Here is a 27,109-nt window from a genome sequence, read left to right as displayed (position 1 = left end):
CTTGTGGGGCCCCCGTGTTTGTTACCCTTGGTTGAGAGATGACATCCCCTAGCTTCACGACTTGAGACCTGTTGGTCAGGAAGTCGGTGATCCACAGGCGAAGGGTGGGATGGACATTTAGCTCTTCCAGATTGCTCTGCAGTATGCGGGGGCAGATGGTGTTAAAAGCCGAGCTAAAGTCTAGTAGAAGGATCCTGGCGTACGTGTTAGATTTGTCCAAGTGATCGTTTACAAGCTCTAAACAGATGTTGATAGCATCATCAGTGGATCTGTTTGCTCTATATGCAAACTGGAATGGGTCTAGTAGGGGGGTGGCGTCGAGCTTAATGTGGGACAGAACTGCTCTTTCAAAGGTTTTCATGATGTTGGAGGTGAGGGCCACCGGCCTGAAATTGTTGAGTTCGGAGTTTCCCTGCTTCTTGGGGACCGGAATGATAGTGGACTGTTTGAAGCACGCGGGGACCTTGCCTTCCTGAAGGGATTTGTTGAAGATGGGGGTCAGGATGGGAGCTAGCTGCTGTGAGCATGTTTTCAGGCAGGCTGGTGACACCCCATCAGGCCCAGAGGCTTTCCTCGCATTCAGTTTTGACAGGTGGAGGAGGACGTCAGCTTCACACACAGCTGGTGGTGGAGGGTTCAGGTCTGGGACATCATAGTCTTTGGCTGTGGAGTGGGCAGTAGCTGTCTCAGGCTCTGCTGCTGCCTCCTGGTTTTCAAACCTGCTGTAGAATCTGCTTAGGTCTTCTGCTAGCTTGGCACTTGGCGTTGCCTGCTGGGGGGAGGGCTTGTAGTTCGTGACAACTTTGAGCCCTTTCCAGACAGCTCGTGGGTCATTTGAAAGGAGGTTGCGTCTCAACCTTTCCGCGTACTCCTTTTTGGCGGCTCTTAGTTCTCGCTTCAGGTTGTTCCTTGCTGTCCTATAGTCTTCCTGATTTCCGGCCTTGTGCGCTGCTTCCTTGCTTCTCCTCAGTTGCCGTAGTTTGTTGGAGAACCACGGTTTATTGTTAGGGTAGACTTTGAAGGACTTGGTAGGTATGCAGGTGTCCTCGCAAAAGCTGATATATGAAGAGATGTTGTCTGCCCATTCGTCCAGGTTTGGGGCTTCCAATGCCTTCCAGTCAGTGCAGTCGAAACACGCCTGGAGTTGGAGTTTGGCTTCACTCGACCACACTTTGGTAGACTTGAGAATGGGTTTCATTGACTCCAGGCGCCTCCTGTAGGTGGGGATCAGGTGGACGAGAGAGTGGTCGGAGAAGCCCAGTGCTGCCCGTGGTATGGCTTTGTAGGCATCTTTCAGCACTGTATAACAATGGTCGAGGGTGTTCCGGCCCCTGGTGGGGCAGGCCACGTGCTGGTGAAAACGTGGTAGCTCATGGCGGAGATTGGCTCTGTTGAAGTCCCCCATTACGATGAACAGCGAGTCCGGAAAGGATGACTCCCATTGTGTGATGGTGTCGCTCAAGTCACGCAGAGCGTGTCTGGCATCGGCATCTGGAGGGATGTACACTCCTACGAGGACAAAGGAGGAGAACTCCCTGGGCGAGTATATCGGCCTGCAGTTGACTATCAGAAGTTCTAGCTCGGGGGAGCAGCTCTTGGCTAGTATCGAAGTGTTTAGGCACCATGATTGGCAGATGTAAAAACAGATACCTCCGCCCTTCTTTTTACCAGAGAGGACAGTGCTGCGGTCTGCTCGTATTAAGCTGAAGTTTGGGAGCTGAAGGGCATTGTCTGGGATGTCATCCCGTAGCCACGTCTCTGTGAAGCAGAGGATTGGGGTGTTGCTGCTGAGCTCCCTCTTGTCGCTGAGAAGACGGAGTTCATCTAGCTTGTTTGGGAGGGAGCGGACGTTTGCCAGGAGGACTGAGGGGATCGCCGACCTCAGCCCTTTCCTTTTGAGTCTCACTTGAGCGCCTGCCCGGCAGCCTCTCTTCCTTCGATGAGTAGGGGACGCATGGACAAGACCTGCGATTCGTTGGGCATGGTTCCATACCTCGTTGTATAGCAGCCTCACCCCCGGGTGGGTGCCGCATGTTTCCCACTGGAGGAGCTGCACCCTGGAGTAGATGTTGCGCTGGGGTGGCATAGGGGGAGCAGCTATGTGTGGGGGGAGTGGGGCAGTGGTGCTTATTGACCAGGACCAGGCCAGCATGCTGTGATAGCAGATAGTCCCTACCGTGGCAGACCGCCGGATGCAAGCTCACTAGCATAGCAGCAGGTAGGGTGATAGGGGAGCAGGCGCAGCAGATAGTCCATCCAGTGAGTGTGGCTCAGGCTGATCAAAAGCAGTGCACCAGGCCTGAGTGACTTTGCCAGATGTGGGCTTAGTAGTGGGCAAGCTGAAGGGCAGTGGTAGTGGTAGAGGGAGCAGACAGAACACAACAGCTGTATACAGTTCAGTGCAGCGCCAGGGTGCAGTGGTAGTTGGAGAGTTAATATATAATGTGATGTATGTACAGTGCCTGGGTGCAAAGATCAACTTGATAGACAGGCAGTACTGATCGTTCGTCTCAGGGCTGTGGTGCAGGCAGTGCAGATAGGTTGTGGGTACAGTTGTATCCGCAGCACAGCCGGACTGGAGCAGCCAGGAGGGTGCAAAGTGGCAGAGGGACGGAGGGGGCAGAGGTTGTCTATTTGCGGGCTTACCTCGCAGATGGGCTGATGTGGCGGGGGCTCCTGGAGCTTGGGGACACAGACCCGGAGATCAGCTGTCCTGGAAGTATGCCTTCGGGTCAGGATGGTAAGTGGGAGGCAGACGGTGCACTGAGCGGTGGATTGGCTGATGTCAGCTGTTTCTTCCCCGTGTGCGCTGCTCGCTTTGGGCTCTCCTCGGTGTTGGTGCGGGAGCACTTTTTGAGGGCCGCAGCTCGGTGGTGCGGGAGCACTTGTGAGGGCCGCAGCTGGATGGAGGTGGCCGCAGCTCGGTGTAGGCAGCCCTACGGAGCGCACTGAGGGGGCCGCAGCTGGATGATGGAGGACCTCTCCGTGTCGGTGGCAGCTGCACGTTCCTGCCTGGGAGCACGCCGTAGAGGCCGTGGCTGGAGCGATGGGTGGAGGCGGGCCACGTGTCTGTGCCTGGCCTGTGCTGCTGCTGCAGGCCGGATGGGCAGCCGAGGTGGCAGTGAAGGTGGTCGGGTAGTGCCCTGAAGAGTCTCCCGTGCGGAGGCGGAAGTTGTGATCGGTCCGCGTGCCGGAGCATGGAAGAGGGTCCGGTGTGCACTGGAGGTGGGAGCGGGTCCCGTGTGCTGCGATTCGGACTCCACGTGGGTCGCAGTCAGGTCTCCCTCCGAGGTGGTGAGAGGAGCAGTTCGGCAGCAGCCGAGTGGAGTCGGGGGTAAGCTGATAATAATAAATACGCTAAATGCTAACTAAAGTGTACTACAACTAGCTAGAAAACAATAAAAAATAAGTAGAAAAGACAAAACGAACTGGAGCTCTGTGCCGAGGCAGCCCTCTCGGGCGCCCACCGGATGTTTATGTGGAAATACCAAAACCGTTCAGACACCATCAGCTCTTGTTGCTTATAGCAACCACCTAGAATCCCCTTCCTTCCTGTCTAACAGGTTCATGCATTAAAGTGTTTACCATAAAAGTTATTTTGCAGATGGTGAGTTGGTTACTAATGACAGCAAGAAAATGTTTATATCGCGCTTTTCTCCTCAAAGCTCCTGAGCTGCAGCCACTAGGATACTACAGCCACTCTATAGGCAGTAGTAGTGTTAGGGAGTCTTGCCCAAGGTCTCCTCACTTCATAGGTGCTGGCTTACTGAACAAGAAGAGACTAACTATGAGAAACTAACTATGCTACCTGATCCGGGGGGCTGGCCGAATAAGGTAGCCACCATCTCTGCTGCTCCTGTGGCCCGCATCTCGTACTTTAATTTTCGTGACCTCTGGGGCCACGATGCTGGAAGGAGAGCGAGATGCTCTCTCAGCGTGCAAGGATGCGGGGGAGCCGGCAGGGAGAGACAGCTGTCCAATGGCAGCTGTGGAAAGCATGCAAAAACGTTCCCAGTGTGCATTTTGAGCAGGGAATCCCTCTCCTCCTTTCCCCTTGAGATTAGCGACAATTATTGTCGCCAATTTCGGGGGGTTATAGCGCGTCGGTGTGTGTGTGTGTGGGGGGGGGGGGGTCAGATAATGGAGTGGGGCATCTAGTAGCAACTGGCATCTAGTAGCGATTTCATCATCTGACATGATAATAACAATGAAATCAAACCATAAAACGAATAGAACTGTCCCAAGTTTTAAAGGGAACCTAAACTGTGAAGGCTACGGGTGCTCTGACTGAAGTCAGACTGGATTATCTGCATGCTTGTTTCAGGGTTGTGATTCAGCCACTACTCCAACCAAAGAGATCAGCAGGATTGCCAGGCAACTGGTATTGTTTAAAAGGAAACATCTATAACCCTCTCAGTTAAGGTTACCTTTAAGCACGATAGCATACCAGCTCACGGGGGTTTACTGGACACATACGGTAAACTAGTTGTACAGATGGCTGACTTCCATTCCTGATGACAGGGTTTTGGGGAACATGAAGTAAGGGAAATGTCCCCAAACAGGATCACTGACAATGATTTAAGCCATATTTCAGTATATCAAACACTGAAATAAAAAGTTATGGTTACACTTACACTTTACCAGGACCAAATCAGAGGACAATGTATACAACATGTAGGTGGTCCTTGGTTGACTGGTTTAAAGCAATATGCAGACCACTACAGCCTTTAAAGGACCACTATTGCGAAAAAAGTAGGCAGTTAAAATGTGACAGAACCGACAGGTTTTGGGCCAGTCCATCTCCTCATGGGGGATTGTCAGGGTTTCCTTTGTTTTCAACAGCATTTCCTGAACAGCAGTTGCAAAGTCTAACTGATAAAATAGTGTGCAAGTGAGTAGGGAGGCTGGCTGGTATCTTACTATTTTGGCAGTTAAACTGCTGTTCAGGAAATGCTGGTGAAAACAAAGAAAACCCTGAGAATCACCCCAGAGGAGATGGACTGGCCCAAAACCTGTCGGTTCTGTCAGATTTTAACTGCCTACTTTTTTTGCGATAGTGGTCCTTTAAGTAATGGTTAGGTTTGTCAAACTTTTTCACCAATGGAGAAACAGACATGTCGGCAGACCTAAAGCAGGTACAAAGGGCACCTGCGGCGTCCTGGAAAAAAAGATGCTGCCATTCGTGGCAATGTTAAAAGTGGAAATTTGGTTCTTGAAGGCACCCAATAAAACAGCAATTGCTGGGGCTACCCGCTGTGCAAATTATGGCAATACATAGGCGCAAAATGTATCACCGCAATTTGCACAGTAGGCAGCCCAGGCGACATCTATTTCATCAGGGGTCCAAATTTCCACTATTTGCTGCCACTGCTCATATTACATAGATATGGTAGATCGCACAGTCAAGATTGTATCATCTATGGGCATCTTTAGCTAAGATGCTATACATTTATCCACTCTGTTGGACATCAAGCAATCCATATGTTAATAGTTAACACATTGCTATCACCAATCAGCAGCTAATGATATTTCATTCTGATGATGTAAATTTAACGTTAGCTGGTATTGATTAGGCGATGATCAATGCCATGTGATTTTTCCAGGCTTGTTGCAATTTGTTGTAAATGGCACATTACTTGAAAACGACCCGATAAAACTCACCAGCTGCTGAGTTTAAGTGGCCGGTTCCAAGCTGCAAGCTATTAGCAAGAAACGTAGAAAATATGCATCTCACGCATCGGTATATCATAATCCATCTTTTATAAGTAACATCACATTCTGCAGTAGTAAAATATATGATTGTGTTCAGCGCATAACATTTTGCAGATTACAGCTTTTATACGTGCCACATCTGGCAGCTCTACAGGAAAGTTGACTTGGCTGCAACAAGCATTTTCCATTTTGAGGTGTAGCTTACACTATCACTATAATAATACACTGTGAAAAGGGGGAAAAAACTTCTCTAGATTAGCCGTTACATATCTCGTGCACTAACAGTGACCTCTAGTGGTAAGACGTTTAAGAAGTGTGAAAGTCACTAGAAATCTATAGATTATAGCAGTGGTTCCCAAACTTTTTCGGTTGAGTGCACCCTTGATGGCTGTGAAATTTTTTTCAAGGCACCCCTCAGCAAAAATAACTACTGAAATGCTGTTACGACCCTTATTCAGCAGCACCCCCCAAAGGATGGAGATGAACGCCGAGGCACCCCTGGCAGGTGCTCAAGGCGCACCAGGGTGCCGCAGCACCCAGTTTGAGAACCCCTTGGATTATAGTATTACTTTTTGTCTTGGGTGGGGGTGGGGGGGTTCTGTGTTTCTGGCCTTGGGTCAGGTGAGATGCTCTTCCATAGCCTCTGTTGCATGTACTCTGTAATTAAGTCATGGACAGGAGACCACTAGACACCAGGTACTCTGTATAGGCATTGGGGGGACCAGTAGACACCAGGCACTGTATAAGCCAAGGGGGGACCACTAGACACCAGATACATTGTATAGGCAGAGGGGGGAACACTATACACCAGGTACACTGTATAGGCAGAGGGAGGACTACTAGACACCAGGTACACTCTTTAGGCGGGGGACACTAGACACCAGATACATTGTATAAGCAGAGGGGTGACCACTAGACACCAGGTACATTGCATAGGCAGAGGAGGGAGCACTAGACACCAGGTACACAGTATAAGCAAAGGGGTGACCACTAGACACCAGGTACATTGTATAGGCAGAGGAGGGGACCACTAGACACCAGGTACACTGTATAGGCAGAGGGAGGACTACTAGACACCAGGTACACTGTTTAGGCGGGGGGGGGGGGAGCAGACACTAGACAACAGGTATGTGAACCAAGTAAAAACTGAGACTTTGCTCTGGGAGCTTTTTAGGAGCAAAAATTCTTTATTAACCCTTTCTGGAGTCTTCTCCTAAGCCTGGAGAATGGGCAGGATTTGAGGTTCTGGTTCTTTGTAGGGTAACTGGGTACCCTGTAATCTCTCTGTATTACACAAAGACAGGATGACCCCTGGCACAGAGGCCTGCCTGCATGTTCTTACAGCCATCAGCAGCAGCAGCATACATAGCTTGTTAGAGGGTGAATACCAGTCTGCAGAGAGTCAGGAATTAGGAATCATGCAGAGGAGTAAAGCCGGGCTCCATAAAAAATCATTGGAGGCAGCAAAGCTTTGTATATCAAGTGAATGTCACTAAAGCAGCACTTAATGTGGGAAGATGAGTGATCTTTTTCGATTGGGAGATCACGTAAGTAAAAATGGCTTATGGAACCTAAAGGGTGAAATGTAGACAAATCCAACATTCACTCTATGACAGGGGTGTCAAACCGAAATGCAAAGTGGGCCAAAATTGTACACTAGGACCTGGTCGCGGGCCAAACTAAATTTCTTTTGGCGACCTTCCTCCCTTATAAAGTTCCCTGGCGTCTAAAGGCTCCCCTCCAACCCCTATATAGTTCCCTGGTGCCTAGTAGTCCTCCCTCCCCTATACCGTTCCCTAGTGTTTAGTGGTGTTCCCTTACCTCCCCCATATTGCTTTCCCGGTGTTCTATGGCTTCACCTCCAATATGGCTTCCCTGGTGGTCTAGAGAGGGCCAAACATAATGCAAAGTAGGGAAACCACTTGAGGGCCAAATTTAATGGCTATGAGGGCCAGATGTGGCCCGCGGGCTGGACTTTGACATGTATGCTCTATGAGAAACCAGCCGGTGCTTTGTATGCAGACAGAAGGAATCCCTGCCGAGTTTTCTACATGCAATTTTGTCAATTTTTACAAACTCAGATTTGCATGTCAAGTTACCAGGGGCAGCTGCTCTGTTACCTGTAAACAGGGTCGGATTTCTATATAAATAATGACTCAGCTATAATGATTCCTGAGCAAAGCCAGACTGAATGCTCAGTCTGGGATTTTATCAGGGCTGTTAAGAAGCAAGCTGAACAGTGAAGAATGAAACAGAGAGGGTAGGTGTTTTCTGTATTGTTCCCACTGATATATATGGTAAAATACATGAGGGTGCTTCGTCTCTGGTTCACTTTAAATGGAATAAAATCAATGTGAATGAATACTCACAAGGAAGTGAATCGTGAAGAAGGTTCCGCACACAAGCCAGATTAAGGAACTTGCATTTTTATTGCCCCATCACACACCAATACATCATCTGACCATTATCGCCAGCGATCGTTTCGGGGCCACATCAGCTATCACTAAGGCAACCACTGTATAGGTAGGTGGGGAGATTAGACCCAACCTCACTCAGGTTAAGAAGTGGCTCTCTGTAGATCGGAAAATGGGGCGTACACTCCTTCACCAAGGGATGACAAATGTATAGGTAATAGGACAGAGGCACCAGTAAGATTAAAAAACTCTAAAAAAACAGTTTAAAATTGGGAGGAACTGGTGGACTAACCTCCCCATTGAAAACTTGTATTATCTGATTCAGGCAAAAAAAATTTGATCGTAATACTGTCACTGTCACTGTTAAATATAATAATAAAAATTAAAACATTTGTATAGTGCTTCTTTTCTGTCACACTCAAAGCGCTTGGGAGCTGCATTCACTAGGGGGCACTCAGTAGGCCATCCTGGCTGTTCTCACAACGCATAGTTGTCTGGGAGACTTAAGCAGTGATAATTAGGGATGGCAATGCTTAGGAGAACTCATGGAGAAGCATGTGATCAGTTTGATCAGCTGATAGATTTGTGAGGTTCTGATTTGCTGTGATGACTTCCTGGTTTAACGCATGACCAGCAAATCAGATCAGTCAGCTGATCAAACTGATCACATGCTTCTTTATGAGTTCTAAGCATTATCAACCCTAGTCATAATTAGAAAATGTCTTGTGTTCCAATGATATGTCTTCTGCCAGTTGTAAGGGAATGTGAAGTTACACTTAAACAATGAAATTGTATTTGCTTTGTGAAATAGTATTCTATTTTATGAATAAATGTCACCTTATACTAACAGCTGCTTGTACCACTCAAGTACCAAGATGATTTGGACAAGGCAATAGAGCACATGGACATCAATCCATCTCACAAGAGCCTGAAGATAGTATTAAAAGCACCAAGTAAAAATATAGTAAGTAGATTCTGCATTATATGTTTTAGCTCATGAATGAACAATCTCTCCTGATCAGTTTCATATTTCAATATTATATCTCCTTTTCTGTTTCATTTCATAAGTTATTTCTTCATCTCATGATTTACTGTATATAGCGCCGAATTATTACACAGTGCTGTACAGAGTATATTGTCTTGTCACTAACTGTCCCTCAGAGGGGCTCACAATCTAGTCCCTACCATAGTTAACTGTCTGTGTAGTGCATTTATCATAGTCTAGGGCCAATTTTGGGGGAAGCCAATTAACGTTTGTGGGATGTGGGAGGAAATCGGAGTGCCCGGAGGAAACCCCCACGCGGACACAGGGAGAACATACAAACTCCTTGCAGATATTGACCTGGCTGGGATTCAAACTGGGGTCCCAGCATTGCAAGGCAAGAGCACTAACCACTACGCCACCGTGCTGCCCATGCATGACATTACCTCTTCCTAGGCAGCTGTAAGCATACAGTACACTGTTAGCATGCGTATTGTTCATCTGAACATTTTCCTTACACATGCCAGTCATCTCTGATTGCTTCTCATTGTTTACATGCAGCTCAGTAACAGTCATGTCACAGCAATAACCTCTGTTTTCCCATGACAGCACCTCCAGCCAGTCGGCCAGAAACAACACCATGACATGAGGATATCCAAGTCAATGGGGGATATTATGGGCTCGCTGTACAAAGATTCTGGAAAGAGCAGAAAATGTTCTACAGGTAATAATGCGGCTAGATTTTTCCAGCTGAATATAGACTGATCTTTACAGTAAAATAGACTGCTATTTACTTCCGCAAGTATAGTGGGCGGCATTGAAGAAGGAGGAGACCTGTGGAACGCACGCAGTCCAACGCTTGGAATGCGGAAGTCAGGTGAGTCATTCATCCTCCGCAAGGCTGCCGCTGACACCGCCGTATATCTGGAGGGGGACGCGCCGGAAGGGAGGGACCCAGGGGAGGGGGTAGGGGGTCTGGCCCCCATTCCCACCGCTGTGCACACTGCTCCCACTTCCTGGCTGCTACCCTCCAGCTCACCTCATGACGGGGATCCCCCACGGCCAGGCGGGTGGTAGTAGGCCGGGTAGCAGCAGGCCAGGCACAATTCCTGTTTCTGCCTGGCGCCGTCCCCCGAGACTTCCACCACCTGAGGAAGACGCCTCACTTTCGTCATGGGTTGCCCGGACCTGTCTTCCTTTTATAGTGCAGGTGCAGTCTGCAACTCGCACATGCCCAGTTCAGAATCTGTCATGCACAGCTCTGGGTTCTTCCACTGGATTATTGTACTGAAGGGGCTAGTCAAATATTAAGGGGACAGAGAACAGAAGGGCCTCTGAGCAGTTCCCACCATGGGCTTAATTCCCATTTTTTTCCCTACTTCAGGGTTACTGTAAGATTATTTGTTTTACGTTCTTCCTGTACAGGATCTTTGCACACTGGACGGAGCTCTCCTCCACCTGGAAGTGTTCCTGATGAGCAGCAGCAAATCGCCCGTCAGAAATCAATCACCAGCATTAACAGCGAGGGGGAATTCATCCCAGAGGTAATTGCTCTGCAGGGAATTGGCACCAGAATTTTAAGAACCTGCTGGCATCTGATAGAATATTGAATGGTGTGCAGTGGTACCTAGGTAAAGGATCAATTAGTTAGAGATCTAGCGATCAGTTAGTTAGAGATCTAGCGATCAATTAGTTAGAGATCTAGCGATCAGTTAGTTAGAGATCTAGCGATCAGTTAGTTAGAGATCTAGCGATCAGTTAGTTAGAGATCTAGCGATGATTGGCAGATTAACCAAGAGACAGATCTCTCTCTGATCGTATATGAGTAGAGAGAGAGAGCTGTTGGCTGCCCATACACCGCAGGCCAATTCCTGATTGATCTTTGCATGAAATCTCTCAGGAATTGTCCTCACAATGCCACCAATTCTGCCTGCCTGGTCACACCACAAATGTTAATGTTACCAAATGGTGCGTGTGTGACGTCACAAAGGCACCGGCATTCAGGGACATTTACATTTTAGTGGACAGTGGGTGAGGGTCTGTTGCAATATTCCACTCTTTTACCGCCACACACCCAACGACAACGTCAGACCGAGATTTTTCAGCTTGCTCAATCTACACATTCAACGATCGGGCATGCTTGTTGCAGTACCAATTTCTATCCCATTTGATAAAATTATTGGTTTTGGTGTGTGATCGGGCGGCAATATCGGTAGATGTATGGCCAGCTTCAGACTCATTGCTGGATGAAAATGATCTTGCTTCAAACACACACACAAGTTGAGATATTCTCCAAGAGCACAAGGAAAGGTATAAAAACCTAAAGATAATATAGACTCAAACTTATGAAGTCCTGTATTCCATCATCTGAGATTCCTCTTATTTATTGCTTTATTAATTCAGAGCTTCTTGTATTCTGCAGGTGCTGGATTTGTTCATCAGCCCAAGTGGTTCGCTTTCCAGTAGCTGTCATTCACTGGATCAGTCTCTGGACAGGTAAGACTCAAAGCAGATATTATGTGATATTTCTTTATGTAATTAATGCTAAAAATAAATTCAAAAAGCCCATAAAATGGCGATGAAAGCATCCGGCTAGCACTTGTGGCCCTTTCCGCAGGACTGTGGCTAATAAACTGAGGCATACAGTGTGTGTGTATATATATATATATATATATATATATATATATATATATATATATATATATATATATATATATATATATATATATACATACATAGTGGGATGCGAAAGTTTGGGCAACCTTGTTAATCGTCATGATTTTCCTGTATAAATTGTTGGTTGTTACGATCAAAAAGTTAAATATATCATATAGGAGACACACACAGTGGTATTTGAGAAGTGAAATGAAGTTTATTGGATTTACAGAAAGTGTGCAATAATTGTTTAAACAAAATTAGGTAGGTGCATAAATTTGGGCACTGTTGTCATGTTTTTTATTCCAAAACCTTTAGAACTAATTATTGGAACGCAAATTGGCTTGGTAAGCTCCGTGCACCTTGACCTACATACACAGGTGACTCCAATTATGAGAAAGAGTATTTTAAGGGGGTCAATTGTAAGTTTCCCTCCTCTTTTAATTTTCTCTGAAGAAGAGTAGCAACATGGGGGTCTTAAAACAACTCTCAAATGACCTGAATACAAAGATTGTTCACCATCATGGTTTAAGGGAAGGATACAGAAAGCTGTCTCAGAGATTTCAGCTGTCTGTTTTCACAGTTAGGAACATATTGAGGAAATGGATATCACAAGCTCAGTTCAAGTTAAAGCTCGAAGTGGCAGACTAAGAAAAACCTCGGATAGACAGAAGTGACGAATGGTGAGAACAGTCAGAGTCAACCCACAGACCAGCACCAAATATCTACAACATCATCTTGCTGCAGGTGGAGTCACTGTGCATCATTCAACCATTCGGCGCACTTTACACAGGGAGAAGCTGTATGCAAGAGTGATGCAGAGGAAGCCTTTTCTCTGCCCACGGCACAAAGAGAGCCGCTTGAGGTATGCTAAAGCACATTTGGACAAGCCAGCTTCATTTTGGAATAAAGTGCTGTGGACCGATTAAACTAAAATTGAGTTATTTGGGTATAACAAGGGGTGTTCTGCATGGAGGAAAAAGAAAAACACCTGCTACCTATAGTAAAATATGGTGGTAGTTCCATCATGCTGTGGGGCTGTGTGGCCAGTGCAGGGACTGGGAATCTTGTCAAAGTTGAGGGACGCATGGATTCCACTCAGTATCAGCAGATTCTGGAGACCAATGTCCAGGAATCAGTGACAAAACTGAAGCTGCGCCGGGACTGGATCTTTCAGCAAGACAATGACCCTAAACACGGCTCAAAATCCACTAAGGCATTCGTGCAGAGGAACAAGTACAACGTTCTGAAATGGCCATCTCAGTCCCCAGACCAAAAAATAATTAAAATCTGTGGTGTGAGTTGAAGAGAGAGCTGTCCATGCTTGGAAGCCATCAAACCTGAATGAACTAGAGATGTTTTGTAAAGAGGAATGGTCCAAAATACCTTCAAGCAGAATCCAGACTGTAATTGGAACCTACAGGAAGCGTTTAGAGGCTGTCATTTCTGCAAAAGGAGGTTCTACTAAATAGTGATTTCATTTTTTTTTGTGGTGCCCAAATTTATGCACCTGCCTAATTTTGTTTAAACAATTATTGCACACTTTATGTAAATCCAATAAACTTCATTTCACTTCTCAAATATCACTGTGTGTGTCTCCTATATGATATATTTAACTGACATTTTTTATCGTAACGACCAACGATTTATACAGGAAAATCATGACGATTAACAAGGTTGCCTACATCCCACTGTATATGTGTGTGTGTGTATATATATATATATATATATATATATATATATATATATATACACATATATACACATATACACGTGCGCACACACACACACATATACGTAATGTAATGTTTTTTAGGCTGCCAAGTGTACGAGCACCTTATGGCTGCTGCAGCCTTAGTGAAAAGAAAGGAAAGGTTCTATTCCACTCCTCCCCGCTGATTGGAGGGAAGGGACGTGGGTGGGGACCGGAGCTATGCAGGAGGCGGGGGGAGCGAGTGTGACACTACATAGGTAAACACAGCCCGCTGTGTGTCGACAGCGCGGCTGTGATTTATGGGGGCATAGCAGTGCGCAGGGGGGGGCCTGAGGGGACATTACATAGCAACAGAGGCTGGGCTGTATAGGCAAACCCAGCCTCTGTGTCCGGATATCATTCTTAGAACCCCACCTCGGGTTCTCTGGGAAGGGGGGGGGGGGTTAGGCAGGTGGATCCCTGGTAGGGCTAAGCTGGGCATGGTGTCCCTAGTGTGGCCAGGTGTCCTCCGTATTGCAGGCAGCCTTTACTCACCTCCCAGGCTCCAGGGATGAGCAGCTGTTGACCCCTCCACTCTGGCCGGCATCTCCGCTCGTACTGTCGGTAAGTTCCGGGTTCGCGGCTTGATGACGTCATCACCAATACTTATGTCAGAGTGATCGGGGATGCCGGCCAGAGTAGAGGGGAGCGGCGATCGCTGGGGGAACGTCAGGAAGGTGAGTGGATCCTCTTCTCCCCCCACCCCCACCGCCGCAGCTCTAACAGTGATCACTAGGATCCGCCGGCGATCGTAGTGATCATGTGATCAGAAGCCAATCGCGATGGCTCCTGATCACTGAGGGGAGATGTCAGCTGTCATATGAGAGCTTAATCTCCCATCTCGGGTGCACAGGATCGTGTCAGGAGCAGAAACGGCGGGCGGCGTAAATCCTACACTGCATCATGCTTAGACAGCCACAAGTGTGGCGTAGGATTTAATATGAGCGGTCCCCGAAAGGTTAATCTTGCTACTAGTGATCTTTGGTGACACTCCATATTATTAGCTGAAGAACATCACAAGTAAACTAAACAATTAAAATAAATATGTAAGGCCCTGTTCAGACTGCAGAACGCAGACCGCAACGCATGCGGACCGCAACGCGTACGAACGCACGCCATCCGCGTTCGTATGCGTTGCGTGGCTGAACCCATCACTGAAAAGTGAATGGGACAGCCATGCGTTTTTACAAAAAATGCGTGCAGCATGCGTTTCCGGACCGCACAGGTCCGGAACGCATGCAGTGTGAACATCAGACATTGCACTCTATGCAATGTCTGATGTCGTGCGTGTCGGCCACCTGCACGCGTTTCCAAAACGCGGCTGGAAACGCGTGCAGTGTGAACGGGGCCTTACTGAAATGGCTTCTGCATTTGAGCAATGTTGTATTTGTATACTATAATTGTACACAATGAAAGTATAAATACAACAAAGTACTGTACATTGTTAAAGCATTCAGTTTCCTCTGCCTCTCATTGTGGACATGCACCCCCTGTCATCAGCAGGAGATGTCATACAATATGTGATTGATTTACTGGAAAGCACTGGGAGATTATTTGTCTCGGAGAATAAAGTCCAGAATAAGGAATGAGGAGATCGGGAGACCTTTGTCCAGATCTGGCTGTCTCCTGTGTAAACATTCCACAGATAACTGAAGGAGACTGTCACACTGGGGATTTACCAACAGACAGGCAGCACATGTATAAAACATGCAGCATGAGCTCGCCTTTGTGAAATATATGGCCTATAGCAGCCATTTACAGCACCTTGTAACACTGAAGCGGAAAAAAAAAAAGATATAATGAATTGAATGTGTAGTACGGATAATTAATAGAACATTAGTAGCAAAGAAAAGAGTCTCATATTTTTATTTTCATTTATATAGCTTTATACTTACTTGCATCAAACAGTGAGAAACCGGTTGAGATAAGTGCTTCAGAAAACAACACTGTAGCTGACCAAGCTTGGTCTGAGAGCTCAGAGAAGCTTTTTTTCATAGATAACAACTAAATTTTCTAAACTCTTCCTGTCCTGGAAACAATATGAGACTCATATCTCTGCTGCTATTTCTTAGCTGCACCACACATACAAATCATTATCTTCTAAGTTTATTTTCACTTCAGATTCCCTTTAATTATTGAGTTGCTGTTAGCAATGCCCACATTAGAACAGGTTGTCTGTTTTTTTTGTTAATTATTATTGATTCATAAGGCACTAACATATTCCATGGCGCTATACATGGTAAGAGACAAACATTCAGTACAGACACAAAATATAGACACTATTTCATACAGATGAAACTCTTAAACTAGAATAGTCAATTTCAATAATTCAACTTAAAAGGTGAAACTAATATATGAAATGTCAACCCTTTGCAGGTGTTTTTGGATAAATTAGCTGATCAGAGTCCGACACTTAGAATATTGAACATTTTCACAATATTCTAATGGTCTGAGATTTTGATTTTGGGGTTTTCATAAGCTGTAAGCCATAATTATCAAAATTATAACACAGTCTTGAAATATCTCGCTTTGCATGTAGCGAGTCTATTTCATATATTAGTTTCACCTTTTAGGTTGAATTACTGAAATGAATGGACTTTTGCATGATATTCTAATTTTTGGCGTTTCACCTGTAATGCGGTAGTAATTAGGTGTGGTAGTATACAGTACGTATACCTAGAGGCAGTGAATTTGTAGGTTATATTTAGTAAGTAGCACAACTTAGCCATAGGTTGCGGGGGAATGGTAGGGGGGCAGTATGCTTGCTAAAAAGTGAATTTAGAAGGAAGCGAAAGTTTCAAGGTTGTAGAGTAACAAAGGGGCTTCTAGAGGAGGGGTGAGGCTTGTAAGAAACCTTATAAATGTGATAGGGTAAATAAAAAATATTAACAGAAGTCTAAAGATGGCCACACATGGTACAATTGCAAATAATTTTCCAATGAATAAGCTTAAAAGTTAAACTATTTGGTTGTATTGTGTTTGGCCACCTTGGCAAATACTGTTTGTGTTTTTTGAAAGGAATCAACACAGCCAATTCTCCAGTCTTATCTTCTTGATGAACAGCTTTTGACCCCTGAATTAATTTATACAATTGTTCTGCCACTTCCCAAATTGTTGAAAATTAGTAAAGAGGTCCTTCAGACCACTTCTTGGTTCACCTCTTCTGGATAGCACAGGCTTAAATAGTACCTGAGGTGAGGAAAAAAATAAAGTTATGCATATCTGCTTATTCTTTATGTAATAAGACTCTTGGTCCAACATTATTGTGACCAGCCCCCATCTGTGCTGTCACTGCAGCCCCCATTCATAGCAGGTCGCATACACTGTCCACTCCGTGCACCCTCATGGATTGCTCTCCTGAACTGCTGAACTGACCAAGAATGCATGGTTCAGAATCATTAGTTACTGCATATTGCTGGTACGCTCCTGACAGCTACTACTGGTCAGGGCCAGTCCTAGATTTTTTACTGCCCGAGGCAAAGTTGTGAGGATGCACCGGACAATTTACTCTGCTTCAGTCAGCAAGGGACCATGTAACAACTTGAGACATTACATGCTGCAGCTCAACACAATAACAGGCTGACTGGCTGGCAGCAAGTATGTCACAAACAAACTACTCACCCTCAGCCAGTTTGCCATTCTCCATTCTTCCTCCGTCAGGACAGCAGTGTCGCCTTCTCTCTTCTGCTGTGCATGCCAAATGAAACTTTGCTGTTCTCCTGCCTCCCCCCTCCTCACTCACTGTCAGATTCCTCACACAGCACAACAAGCTGTTTTTCCTCAATGATGAGCTCTTCACCTCACTCATTCTCCTCTCGCTTCTCCTCATGCTGCCCCTGTAATCTCTGTGCCTGATGGAAATGTTTCACCTTGTTTCATGAGAGGACAGGCTCTGCACATGGTCATGCAAGAGCAAGCAGGAGGGCACAAGGAGTGGACGGAATGAGGGTTACAGCGGCAGCACAGAGGGGAAGAGGGGAGCCTGATCACAATAAGGGGCTATCTGATGACATAAAAGAATAAGCATAACTTTTTCCTTGCCTCAGGTTTACTGTAAACATGAAGGAACACAGAGTGGACAGAACTTTTACTGAAAGAGGGTTCCGCAAGGCCATCTTTCATAATGGGTACAAATTAAAACTTGCTCTGCTGCTGGCAGGTCTAATTTCAAATGTAACTGGTCACGGTAGGGTTAACAACCAGCGGAGTGATTTTTTAGGTTATTCGCAGATGACTGTGTTCACATACATCCATATAAGGAGAAAGTACGCATGTATAATGTCTGTGATTTGTATCCATCTCTCTGGACGTCTCCTGTTTCCTCAGCGCCCAGAATGCAGACTCTCTGTCAGGTCTCTGAGGCCCCGGCAGAGTTTGTTCACCGAATGTTTTCCCTTCAGCGGTCCTGTGGTTTTATTTCTGGGGGAATCCCCATGTAACAGAACTCTTCTTGTTTTGGCTTGCAGCCCAGCATATTCTACGCCGGTTCCAAGAAGAAAAGGTCAGCTGAAAGACAGCTTTGAAAGTATAGGTAAAGAAGTTCATGGAATAAGCAGTAATTCCTCTCTCAGCCCTTCATGTGAGCTTAGGATGCGAGTTCAGATGTCAGCTTTTTACTGGCTATGACATCATACAGCCTGAGGACAGGGGGAGAGGGGATGGGGAGGACTGGAGATAACCTGATAGAAATCTGAGTACAGGCTTTACAATCTCTCCAGAGACATGTTGGAGTGTGTGTATGCATATACGTTATCCATAGTGACCAGTGCAGAATGACTGGATGTTATGTAAAACACAGTATACAATATCAGATATCTCTACCAGACAAGTATTTATTTAGACCAAGCTTTCGCAAGCAGGGTTCCTTGAGTACTCTGCAGGGGTTCCTTGGCATTTCCCCCCATTGTGGGGGAAGTACCATAAAGCACACTAAAATTGGGGGTACTGTAGAAAAAAATCACTAAATTGGGGGTCAGAATAATAATGAGCACAATAAGGGCACAGTATAATAAAGGGCAGTGTAATAGTGGTAGCGAAATAAATGGCCACAACTACTTTTGAAGTCCATGCCTCCTGCAAAATAAATGCAGGAGATTCCTTGAGATCCATATATTATTTGCAGGGTTCCTCCAGGGTAAAAAAATTGGCTGAAATGTTCATTATCGGCCATTTCAGCCCACGGGTATTGCATGTGTGAACGTAGCTTTAGTCCCTTTAGATACTAAGTGATAATGGCTGACTGATATCCTAGATGTAGAATAGAAACATTGGAGAAAGCGTTAGACACTTCAGGCACCCAGAGGCAGGATGACCATCTCCTCACCCAGGCGATGGTATTGCTACTAGAGATTCCTTCATCTGAATGGGAGTTTACAAGAACAATTTGAATACTAAATAATTATCTAAAACTGTCACAATATATAACCCAATACGTTTAGAAATCAGTTATTAGCTGCATGAATTGAATTGTAAAGCCATCCTCACATCATTTTAAAGCAGGCCTACACCCGGGACTTCCTCACTTCTCTAAAAGATAAACAACGGCATAATAACCTTTACAGAAAAACGTTTCTTTATTACAGCTTACATAATTCCTCAGAGATGCTGCAGTGTAGTTACTTCCTGGTTTCATGGGAGCACAGATAGGGTTAACCTCCTTTACATATAGCCTGTCTGAACGGCACTCCACGGCACAGATCAGACAGAGATGACAGCTCAAATTACAGTCACTCATTACTAGCAGATAAGGGAGAATTAGGCTGTTATCTCTACATACAAACAGGCTGGGTTTCTCTGTGTCTTCCTCCACTCCTGTGGGAGAGTTTAGGTCCTCTTTAGGATAGGTTTCCTTAGCTTTCTGCACTGTCTATGATTTCTGGTGGTTTCTTCCATAATATGTCTTAATGCTGTTTTCTGTGTTTAGATTATGCTATCCCTGTGTATGAGAGGTTTGGTAAAGGAGGCACGTTTCCCCGACAGTACCACTTTTCCCAGAGGCAGAAGGACTACAGCGACGGTGAGTGGATCAGGCAGGACAGTTATGGAAGCAGCTGGGTCATTGGTATTACTGCATTACATATGAATTTCTGATTCTGTGTGGAAACCACATTATTTAGGACCCTCTCTGCACCACAATCTGCTTTTTAAAGAGGAACTGTAACCAAGGATTGAATGTCATCCCAATCAGTAGCTGATACCCCTTTTCCCATCAGAAATCTTTACCTTTTTTCAAATAGATCATCAGTCTGTATAGCTGATATTATCCTGTATCCCCTCCCACAGTGTGATGTCAGGACCTAGGTCATGACAGTTTCCTGTCTGTGAGCCTTGTTGCATTGTGGGAAATAACTGCTTTTTCCAACTGACAAGCAACCAGTATCTCCCTCTATGCATATGTATATCTATAAAAAACAATCTTTTAGACTATCTCATTGTTAGGGGGTGTGGTTATAAATAATGTCAGTTGGTGCTGTCTTATTTTTTTTATGTCTGCCAGCAGTAAAGATGATGACATGCAGAATGATTGAAGATCAAACAATATGAACAAATTACATGGTGAACATCAATCCAATCTCTCTACTATTTTTGAACTTCTTACTTTGAAACGTATTTATGTATTTTTTCCCCTTTTTGCTTAAGTTCCTCTTTAAAGCTTTCCAGAATCCTGAAAATCAGTGAAAACAAAAGTGAATGACCTCAGTAGTGGGAAGCCTGTGAGTGGTTCAGAGGCTTCCTACATTCTCCTGCAGCCCACTGTTTCCAGTGCAAGGTCACTCCATAGCTGTTCAGCTCAGTGAGTCAAATACGTTTCTTCTAGCTTTGAGCATGGCTGTGTGAGAGCATCCAGACTGAGCATGCTCATGTAAGGTCCATGCATGCCCAGAAGAGGTAAATGCTTGTGCATGGAGGAAGAGACCCGTGCATGAGTCCTTCCTTTTACTGGGCATGCACAGTCCTTACTCACACATGCCAAGTCCAGATGCCAAGTCCAGATGCGCTCAACCACAGCTGCACTCACGGGCAGAAGATAAAGAGGGACCCAGTACTGAAAGAGCTTGGCTGTAGGAGGATCTGGAAAGCCTCTGGACTATCCAGAGTCATCCCACTACTGAGGTAAGTATCTAGCTTTTTATTAATTATTAAGATTGATTTAAGCTTATGTACACACATTAGATGTTCACTCCCAAGTACAATTGTTCATGATCCTCGCAGGTGAAAACCTAGAGGCAACACTGGTCTTCCCGGGTTTTGGACACAGCAATTCCTTGAGTTAAATTCTGTTTGGCTGATTTCTGTTATAGCTGCTGCTGAGAGCTACAGTGGGACACCTTTTAAACTATGTTCTGGGATGCACTTTACAGCTTCAGTGAAAGCTGTTTGCAAATAGGAGTGATAGATTATGATCTATAGCCAACAGTAGGTTTTGCAATGTTAAACCAATACACCATTGAAAAACTGGTTGCTTTTGCAATTGAAAGAAAAGTGACTATAGCTGAATCGGTAATGGCCCTTAAACTATGTTCTGGGATGCAATTTACAGCTTCAGTGAAATCTGTTTGCAAATAGGAGTGATAGATTAGAATCTAGAGCCAACAGTAGGTTTTGCTATGTTAAACCAATACACCATTGAAAAACTGGTTGCGTTTGCAATTGAAAGAAAAATGACTATAGCTGAAAAGGTAATGGCTCCTAAACTATGTTCTGGGATGCAATTTACAGCTTCAGTGAAATCTGTTTGCAAATAGGAGTGATTGATTAGAATCTAGAGCAAAGTTTTGATAACCTCCCTTTCCCTTCATCCAATCATAGCACAGAGTGAGCTGTGCTTATTAAAGGGAACCTTAAGTGACATGATGAGATAGACACGTGTATGTACAGTGGTAAGAAAACAAATACACATGCTGCTTTCTTTTCCTTCTTTCTCCACCTGAAAGAGTTAATATTCAACAATGCAACTGACAGTTTCTCACCAGTTGGGACCCAATAGAGCTATAGTGTCCCTAGCTAATAAGGAATTGCAGCCATAAAACACTTTCCTGTCTGAGAACTGGGCTTCTGAGAGGAGGAGATAGATAAAAAAAAGGTCAATAGTTCATATATTTTAGCTCTCTGAGACATGGGACAGTATTTGTCTTTGAGCCGAGACAAAACACTAAATCTACTTTTTTAAATATAGTTGTGGGATATCTAAAAGTCATTTTGTTAGTAGAGTACAATGATAGATACAATTATTTATCTCATCAGTTTATTTTCACTTAAGGTTCACTTTAAAGAGAACCCGAGGTGGGGTTCTGACAACGCAATCCACGTACAGAGGCTGGGTCTGCCTATACTGCTTAGCCTCTGTTGCTATTTCAATCCCCCCTAAGTTCCCCCTGCGCTCTGCAATCCCCCATAAATCACAGCCGCGCTTTGCGGGCTGTGTTTACATCTGTATTGTCACTCTGCGTGCTCCCCCCGCCTCCTGCATAGCTCCGGTCCCACCCGCGCCCTTCCCTCCAATCAGTGGGGAGAGAAGGGACGCAGGTGGGGACTGGAGCTATGCAGGAGGCGGGGGGAGCAGCAGACTGACACTACAAAGATTTATGGGGGATAGCAGAGTGCAGGGGGGGCTTAGAGGGGATTGAAATAGCAACAGAGGCTGGGCAGTATAGGCAGACCCAGCCTCTGTATGTGGATTGCATTGTCAGAACCCCACCTCGGGTTCTCTTTAAGGAGAGAACCAGAGATCTCATTTGTACACCTATGATGTGTAAAGTGTCACCTGAAGCTATGAAGAAGGATTGTTTCGGGCAATAATTTTCTCCCATGCGTAGGCAACCTTTGAGGGACCTCACACTTGAGATTTATCTGTGCTCTGTCTAGTTGTGTTTTATGAAGTGATGGATTTACCTAGGGAATTTGTGGTGCTGGTCTAGTGCAAATCAAACTTCTATTTCTGTATTAACAGCTTATTATTATTATTATTATTTAGTATTTATATAGCGCCAACATATTACGCAGCGCTGTACAGTGTACACACATATATATATATATATATATATATATATATACATATATATATATATATATATATATATACATACACATACACATATCTTGTCACTAACTGTCCCTCAAAGGAGCTCACAATCTAATCCCTACCATTGCCATATGTCTATATTATGTAGTGTAAGTACTGTAGTCCAGGGCCAATTTTAGGGGGAGTCAATGAACTTATCCGTATGTTTTTGGAATGTGGGAGGAAACCAGAGTGCCCGGAGGAAACCCACGCAGACACAGAGAGAACATACAAACTCTTTGCAGATAGTGCCCTGGCTGGGATTCGAACCAGGGACCCAGCGCTGCAAGGCGAGAGCGCTAACCACTACGCCACCGTGCTGCTTACGCAATTTGTTCTCAGTGACTTTGTGACCTGCAATTTACTGGGTCAGTTTGGTGAACATCTGTGACTGTGTTGCAATGGCAATCCAGACACACAGACAAGGTCAAAAATAAGGAGTGGTCAGTGGCCCTTTTTATTTTGGCACTAAGGGAGGCAGTTTCGTAACTCCAGTTGCATTATTGCAGTAAATCTGTCACACGCTGCTTCAGTATATTGTTGTATGGGAGAAATGTGATATGACGGCCCCACTGTGGATGCTGGAAATATTCTACTGGATGATTAGAAAACCAAGCACATCCTATGAGATGCTATGGGCACGCTCCTTCATACAATGCTGTCCACACCTGTTACACCCCCCTTCCCTCAACATATACATCAGTTTGTTCCTCTATTCACCGCTGCTTGTAGCAGAGTTGTGGACTACAGAGATAAGTGAAAGCTTTCAAGTATTTAATTTATAGGATGAGCTGATATCTTGTCTATCTTAACCGACATGCAGGTCGCCGGACATTTCCTAGAAGTTATGTACCCCCCGATAATCTGTTCCAGTTGGGTCCCAGCACCCGGACAAGGAGCGTCAATGGAGATAGCACAATGCAGTTTGAAGAACCTAGGAAGACAAGATGGAGCAGCTCAGAGAAAAACTTGCCATTTATACACTCCACACCTGCTGACCACTGCAACAAATGTAAGTACACGAGGCAACAAAAAGAGGCGGGAACAGACCAGGAGCATGAAGGGAAGACTTGCAAAGCATTGTTATTATGCTTGTTTCAGTTGTCTCATACACTTTAGGCCTTGTTTGCATCTATGCGCTTCTGTCCGCTTCTGTCCGCTTTTCATCAACATGTATCAATCTGTAACATTGTCGTGCTGATAAAAAGCGGACAGAAGCGCATAGATGGAAACAAGGCCTAAGGGCCCATTTCCACTAGCCGCCATGTGTCCTGCGAGACGCCGCAGCACTTCCTTCCTGTGTGAGTACACAACCGAATCCCAGAAGCTGTGCCGTACACAGCTATGGTATTCGCTACCTCCCGCACTAATAAATGCTGCAATGTCGGCCGGATCGCTAAGGCAAGTGATTTGGCGGCATCATTATCCCTATAGCAGTGTTTCCCTGCGCGTTTTGCTTTAGGGGACAATCGGTGGATTTTGCCCGATTTCCACAGCAGTGGAAACGGGCCCTGAAACATGCATGCAGCAATTCAAGTCAGACTACTGACAGAAACATCTGATCTACATGCTTGTTCATGGTCTATGGCTTAATGTATTAAGGTGAGTACACACTCCTGATTTCTTCAAATGAAGGGACGTCAGACCCACAACACAGGGCAGCCATTCTGAAGACAGTTTCCGCCGAGCAAATCAGTCAAAACCAGCCTTATCAGCCTGCCGACAGACTGTACACACGGGGAAACTGTCGTCAGATCGGCCGCCCTGGGGCGGGTCTGACAACCCATCGTTTGAAGAAATCAGGCATGTGTACGTGCCTTTAGAGGCAGAGGATCAACAGGGCATCCAGGGAATTTGCATTGATTAAAAGGAAATAAATATGGCAGCCTTCATATCCTTCTCACTTCAGATGTCCAAGATGAGCATGGCTACCCTAGTTTGTGTACGTTTTCACTTATGACATTTTTTTATCATTCTCTTTCATTATTCTTGTGACAACTACCTTTATTTTTGTTCCTTCAACTTAAAAAATATTGTGAAGTCAAACTGAATTATTAATTTACACTGTGTCAATGTGTACGAATGAGATGTGTCGCAAAATGTACGTGAAAAGAAGTACAGAAAAAAGCCTTATAAAATGTGTGCAGAAAAGCACAAAGATAAGCTTGGCACTCAGCGATGCAGGAAAGACATGCAGGAGAAGTCCACAGCTGTCCCATCAGCAATTGCATGTGCTCAGGAGTTCAGTCAGTGGTTACTTATCTGTGGGAAAGCTGTGCTGTGGTGATGGGGAAAGAAGGCAGTGGGGGCCTCTGGTGCACAGCTTCAGAGGCACCCACTGCTGCCTTTTCCATCAGCACAGCTTTCCCACAGATAAGTAACCATTGGTTCTTCTTTATGTGTATTGGACACAACTAAACACTGCACTTTGCATTTGCTGATGCATGTCCTGGAACGTTGTTTCCTTTTGCTCAATAAACATTTGCATTGTGCTGGATTGTCCCTTCTCCGATTGTTTAAAACGTGTACAGAGATGATTGTCTGCTTCCCAGAACCTCATTACCTGCTGAAGCTAAGGACCCAAATGGAGATACATTTCTCTGAATACCTGAAATGTCAGATGACACAGTGACAATTAAAGCTCAACCGCCACATAAGTAATGTTGCAGCTGGTGTGCAGCACATACTCTGCCTGGGAAGCAGGAAATTGGGTCGCCTGCAGCAAACAGACTATGTGAGCGCCCCATGGGCGCTATTGTAAAGTATCGGCTAAGTGGCGCCAAAAGCAGACATTTGGGTGTCCGATAAGTAGCGGGCGCCGGGACAGTCCGAACTAAATTTTTTGTTTTGAGAATTATCCGTTTGAAAGGTTATTGTTTGGAAATTAATTTTGAGAAATATCACTTTGTAACGGAGATAGGGGGTTTTAAGGTTAGGTGTCAGAAAGGGGGATATTAGGGTTCTGTGTGAGAGTAGGGTTAGGTTTAGTTGAAGTATAATATCAGTGATATTTACCAGTATTTTACTATCATCTTTACCACTGTAAATATTTTCCATATTCATTTGGTGCCCAAAATACAACAGTATTTATCATTTACATTTATTTCAGCTTCACCCGCGCCCTTTTAATACCATTATTTTACCATATTTATTAGTCTAACAGAGATATTCCGCCAAAAAAACAAACATAAAAAAACACTTTTATATACAATATTTTGGCTTCACCCTGTGCCCTTTTAATACCGTTATTTTACCATACTTATTATTCTAATGGAAATAAGGAATGAGAAAAGATAAAAACATTGTTATAAACGATATTTTCAAACTTTGGCTTTACCCTGCGCCCTTATTTAATGTCCATGCCTGCTATACCATGTAGATACTGAGTTTATATTTTTCCTCTGCAATTGCTGTCACGTTTATTTGCTAGATATTTCACAACAGATGTTTAGCAATAAAGCATATTGTCTTGTAGCCCCACAGGCCCCGGAGAACTGGAGGTTGGGTAAGCTGCTTGGAAGAGGAGCATTTGGAGAAGTCTACCTTTGCTACGATGTGGACATGGGTAGAGAACTGGCTGTTAAACAGGTGCCTTTCGACCCAGACAGTCAAGAAACAAGCAAGGTAAGTATTGTCTTCTGTGCTGTTTTCATATAGGTATTTCTTCCAGGTATCAGGCATCTAGAAACATGGCAAATTAAATGAATGTGTCACTTCTGTTACTTGGGTTGTGTATTATGCTGTCATCTTCTCTGAGAGAACCCGGCTCTTCAGGAATGGTAGTAAACTGTTAGGGCTTGTTCACACTAGAAGCGTTTTTGATATTTTTTAAGTGCGGGTGATTTTTCAAAATCGCCCTGAAATTGCTTACACAATGATTCTCTATGAGATAGTTTGTATCTAAGCGGTTCGCTTCCGATTCGAGTGCTTGAGCCATTTTTGAAGCGATTCCGCCTCAATAGAAGGTATAGAAAAAACGCAAAACGCTCACAAAACCGCTTTGTGGAGCGATTGCGTTCACGTTTTGAAGAATAAATGCATTGTATTTATTCTTTTCCGGATCAAAGAGTTCACTTCCTGACTTGCGTCAGGGAGTGAATTACCAAAACGCTCGGGAAAAAAACGCGTTGGCAACCGCTAACCACAAAAAAGAATCGCCCACCCAAGTGCCAGGAATCGGAAAGAAAAAACGCCTCAAAATAAGCCCACCGCGGACAGACAGGCGAGCCAAACGCAATGTGAACAAGGCCTGAGTCAGTGTTAATCCATTGTAACAACTTTCCTCACCCTGATTTACATTCCTAAATGTATCACAGGTGGTGACATCTTTACTGCTGTCAGGTACATCACTGTGCAGTGATCTCCACAGACATTTTTTTCAGGCGGGTGGCATGAAATAGTAGCCGGGTGGGGCGAGATGAGAGAATGCAGGGCCGGTGCTTCTGTGAGCAACTGTGCTTACAGCATAGGAGGACGTGAGCCGATGACAGCCGGGTGCTCACCAAAACTAGCCGGGTGGAGCACCCGTCTAA

The 27,109-nt window shown here is 45.0% G+C and overlaps 1 protein-coding gene across 5 annotated transcripts in view; it reads left to right on the top strand.

Annotated features, from left to right (window-relative positions):
* The window catches only part of LOC137518287 (mitogen-activated protein kinase kinase kinase 3-like), a 200,423-nt gene that overhangs the window by 155,268 nt on the left and 18,046 nt on the right, over positions 1-27,109 (top strand). For 4 of the 5 annotated variants that reach the window (XM_068235937.1, XM_068235936.1, XM_068235938.1 and 1 more), the window contains 8 exons: positions 8,977-9,090; positions 9,718-9,832; positions 10,534-10,652; positions 11,531-11,604; positions 17,983-18,047; positions 19,440-19,532; positions 23,401-23,589; positions 26,053-26,201. In XM_068235937.1, the coding sequence (XP_068092038.1) occupies positions 8,977-9,090; positions 9,718-9,832; positions 10,534-10,652; positions 11,531-11,604; positions 17,983-18,047; positions 19,440-19,532; positions 23,401-23,589; positions 26,053-26,201 (918 nt within the window). Of the gene's footprint in view, positions 1-5,087; positions 5,136-8,976; positions 9,091-9,717; positions 9,833-10,533; positions 10,653-11,530; positions 11,605-17,982; positions 18,048-19,439; positions 19,533-23,400; positions 23,590-26,052; positions 26,202-27,109 lie in introns of those variants that run through there. The other variant, XM_068235940.1, reaches the window with a different exon arrangement.

The sequence above is a fragment of the Hyperolius riggenbachi genome, chromosome 5, assembly GCF_040937935.1.
Source record: "Hyperolius riggenbachi isolate aHypRig1 chromosome 5, aHypRig1.pri, whole genome shotgun sequence".
Lineage (NCBI taxonomy): Eukaryota > Metazoa > Chordata > Amphibia > Anura > Hyperoliidae > Hyperolius > Hyperolius riggenbachi.
The sequence above is the reverse complement of the archived record's forward strand: the minus strand, read 5'-3'. Positions and strand labels throughout refer to the sequence as shown.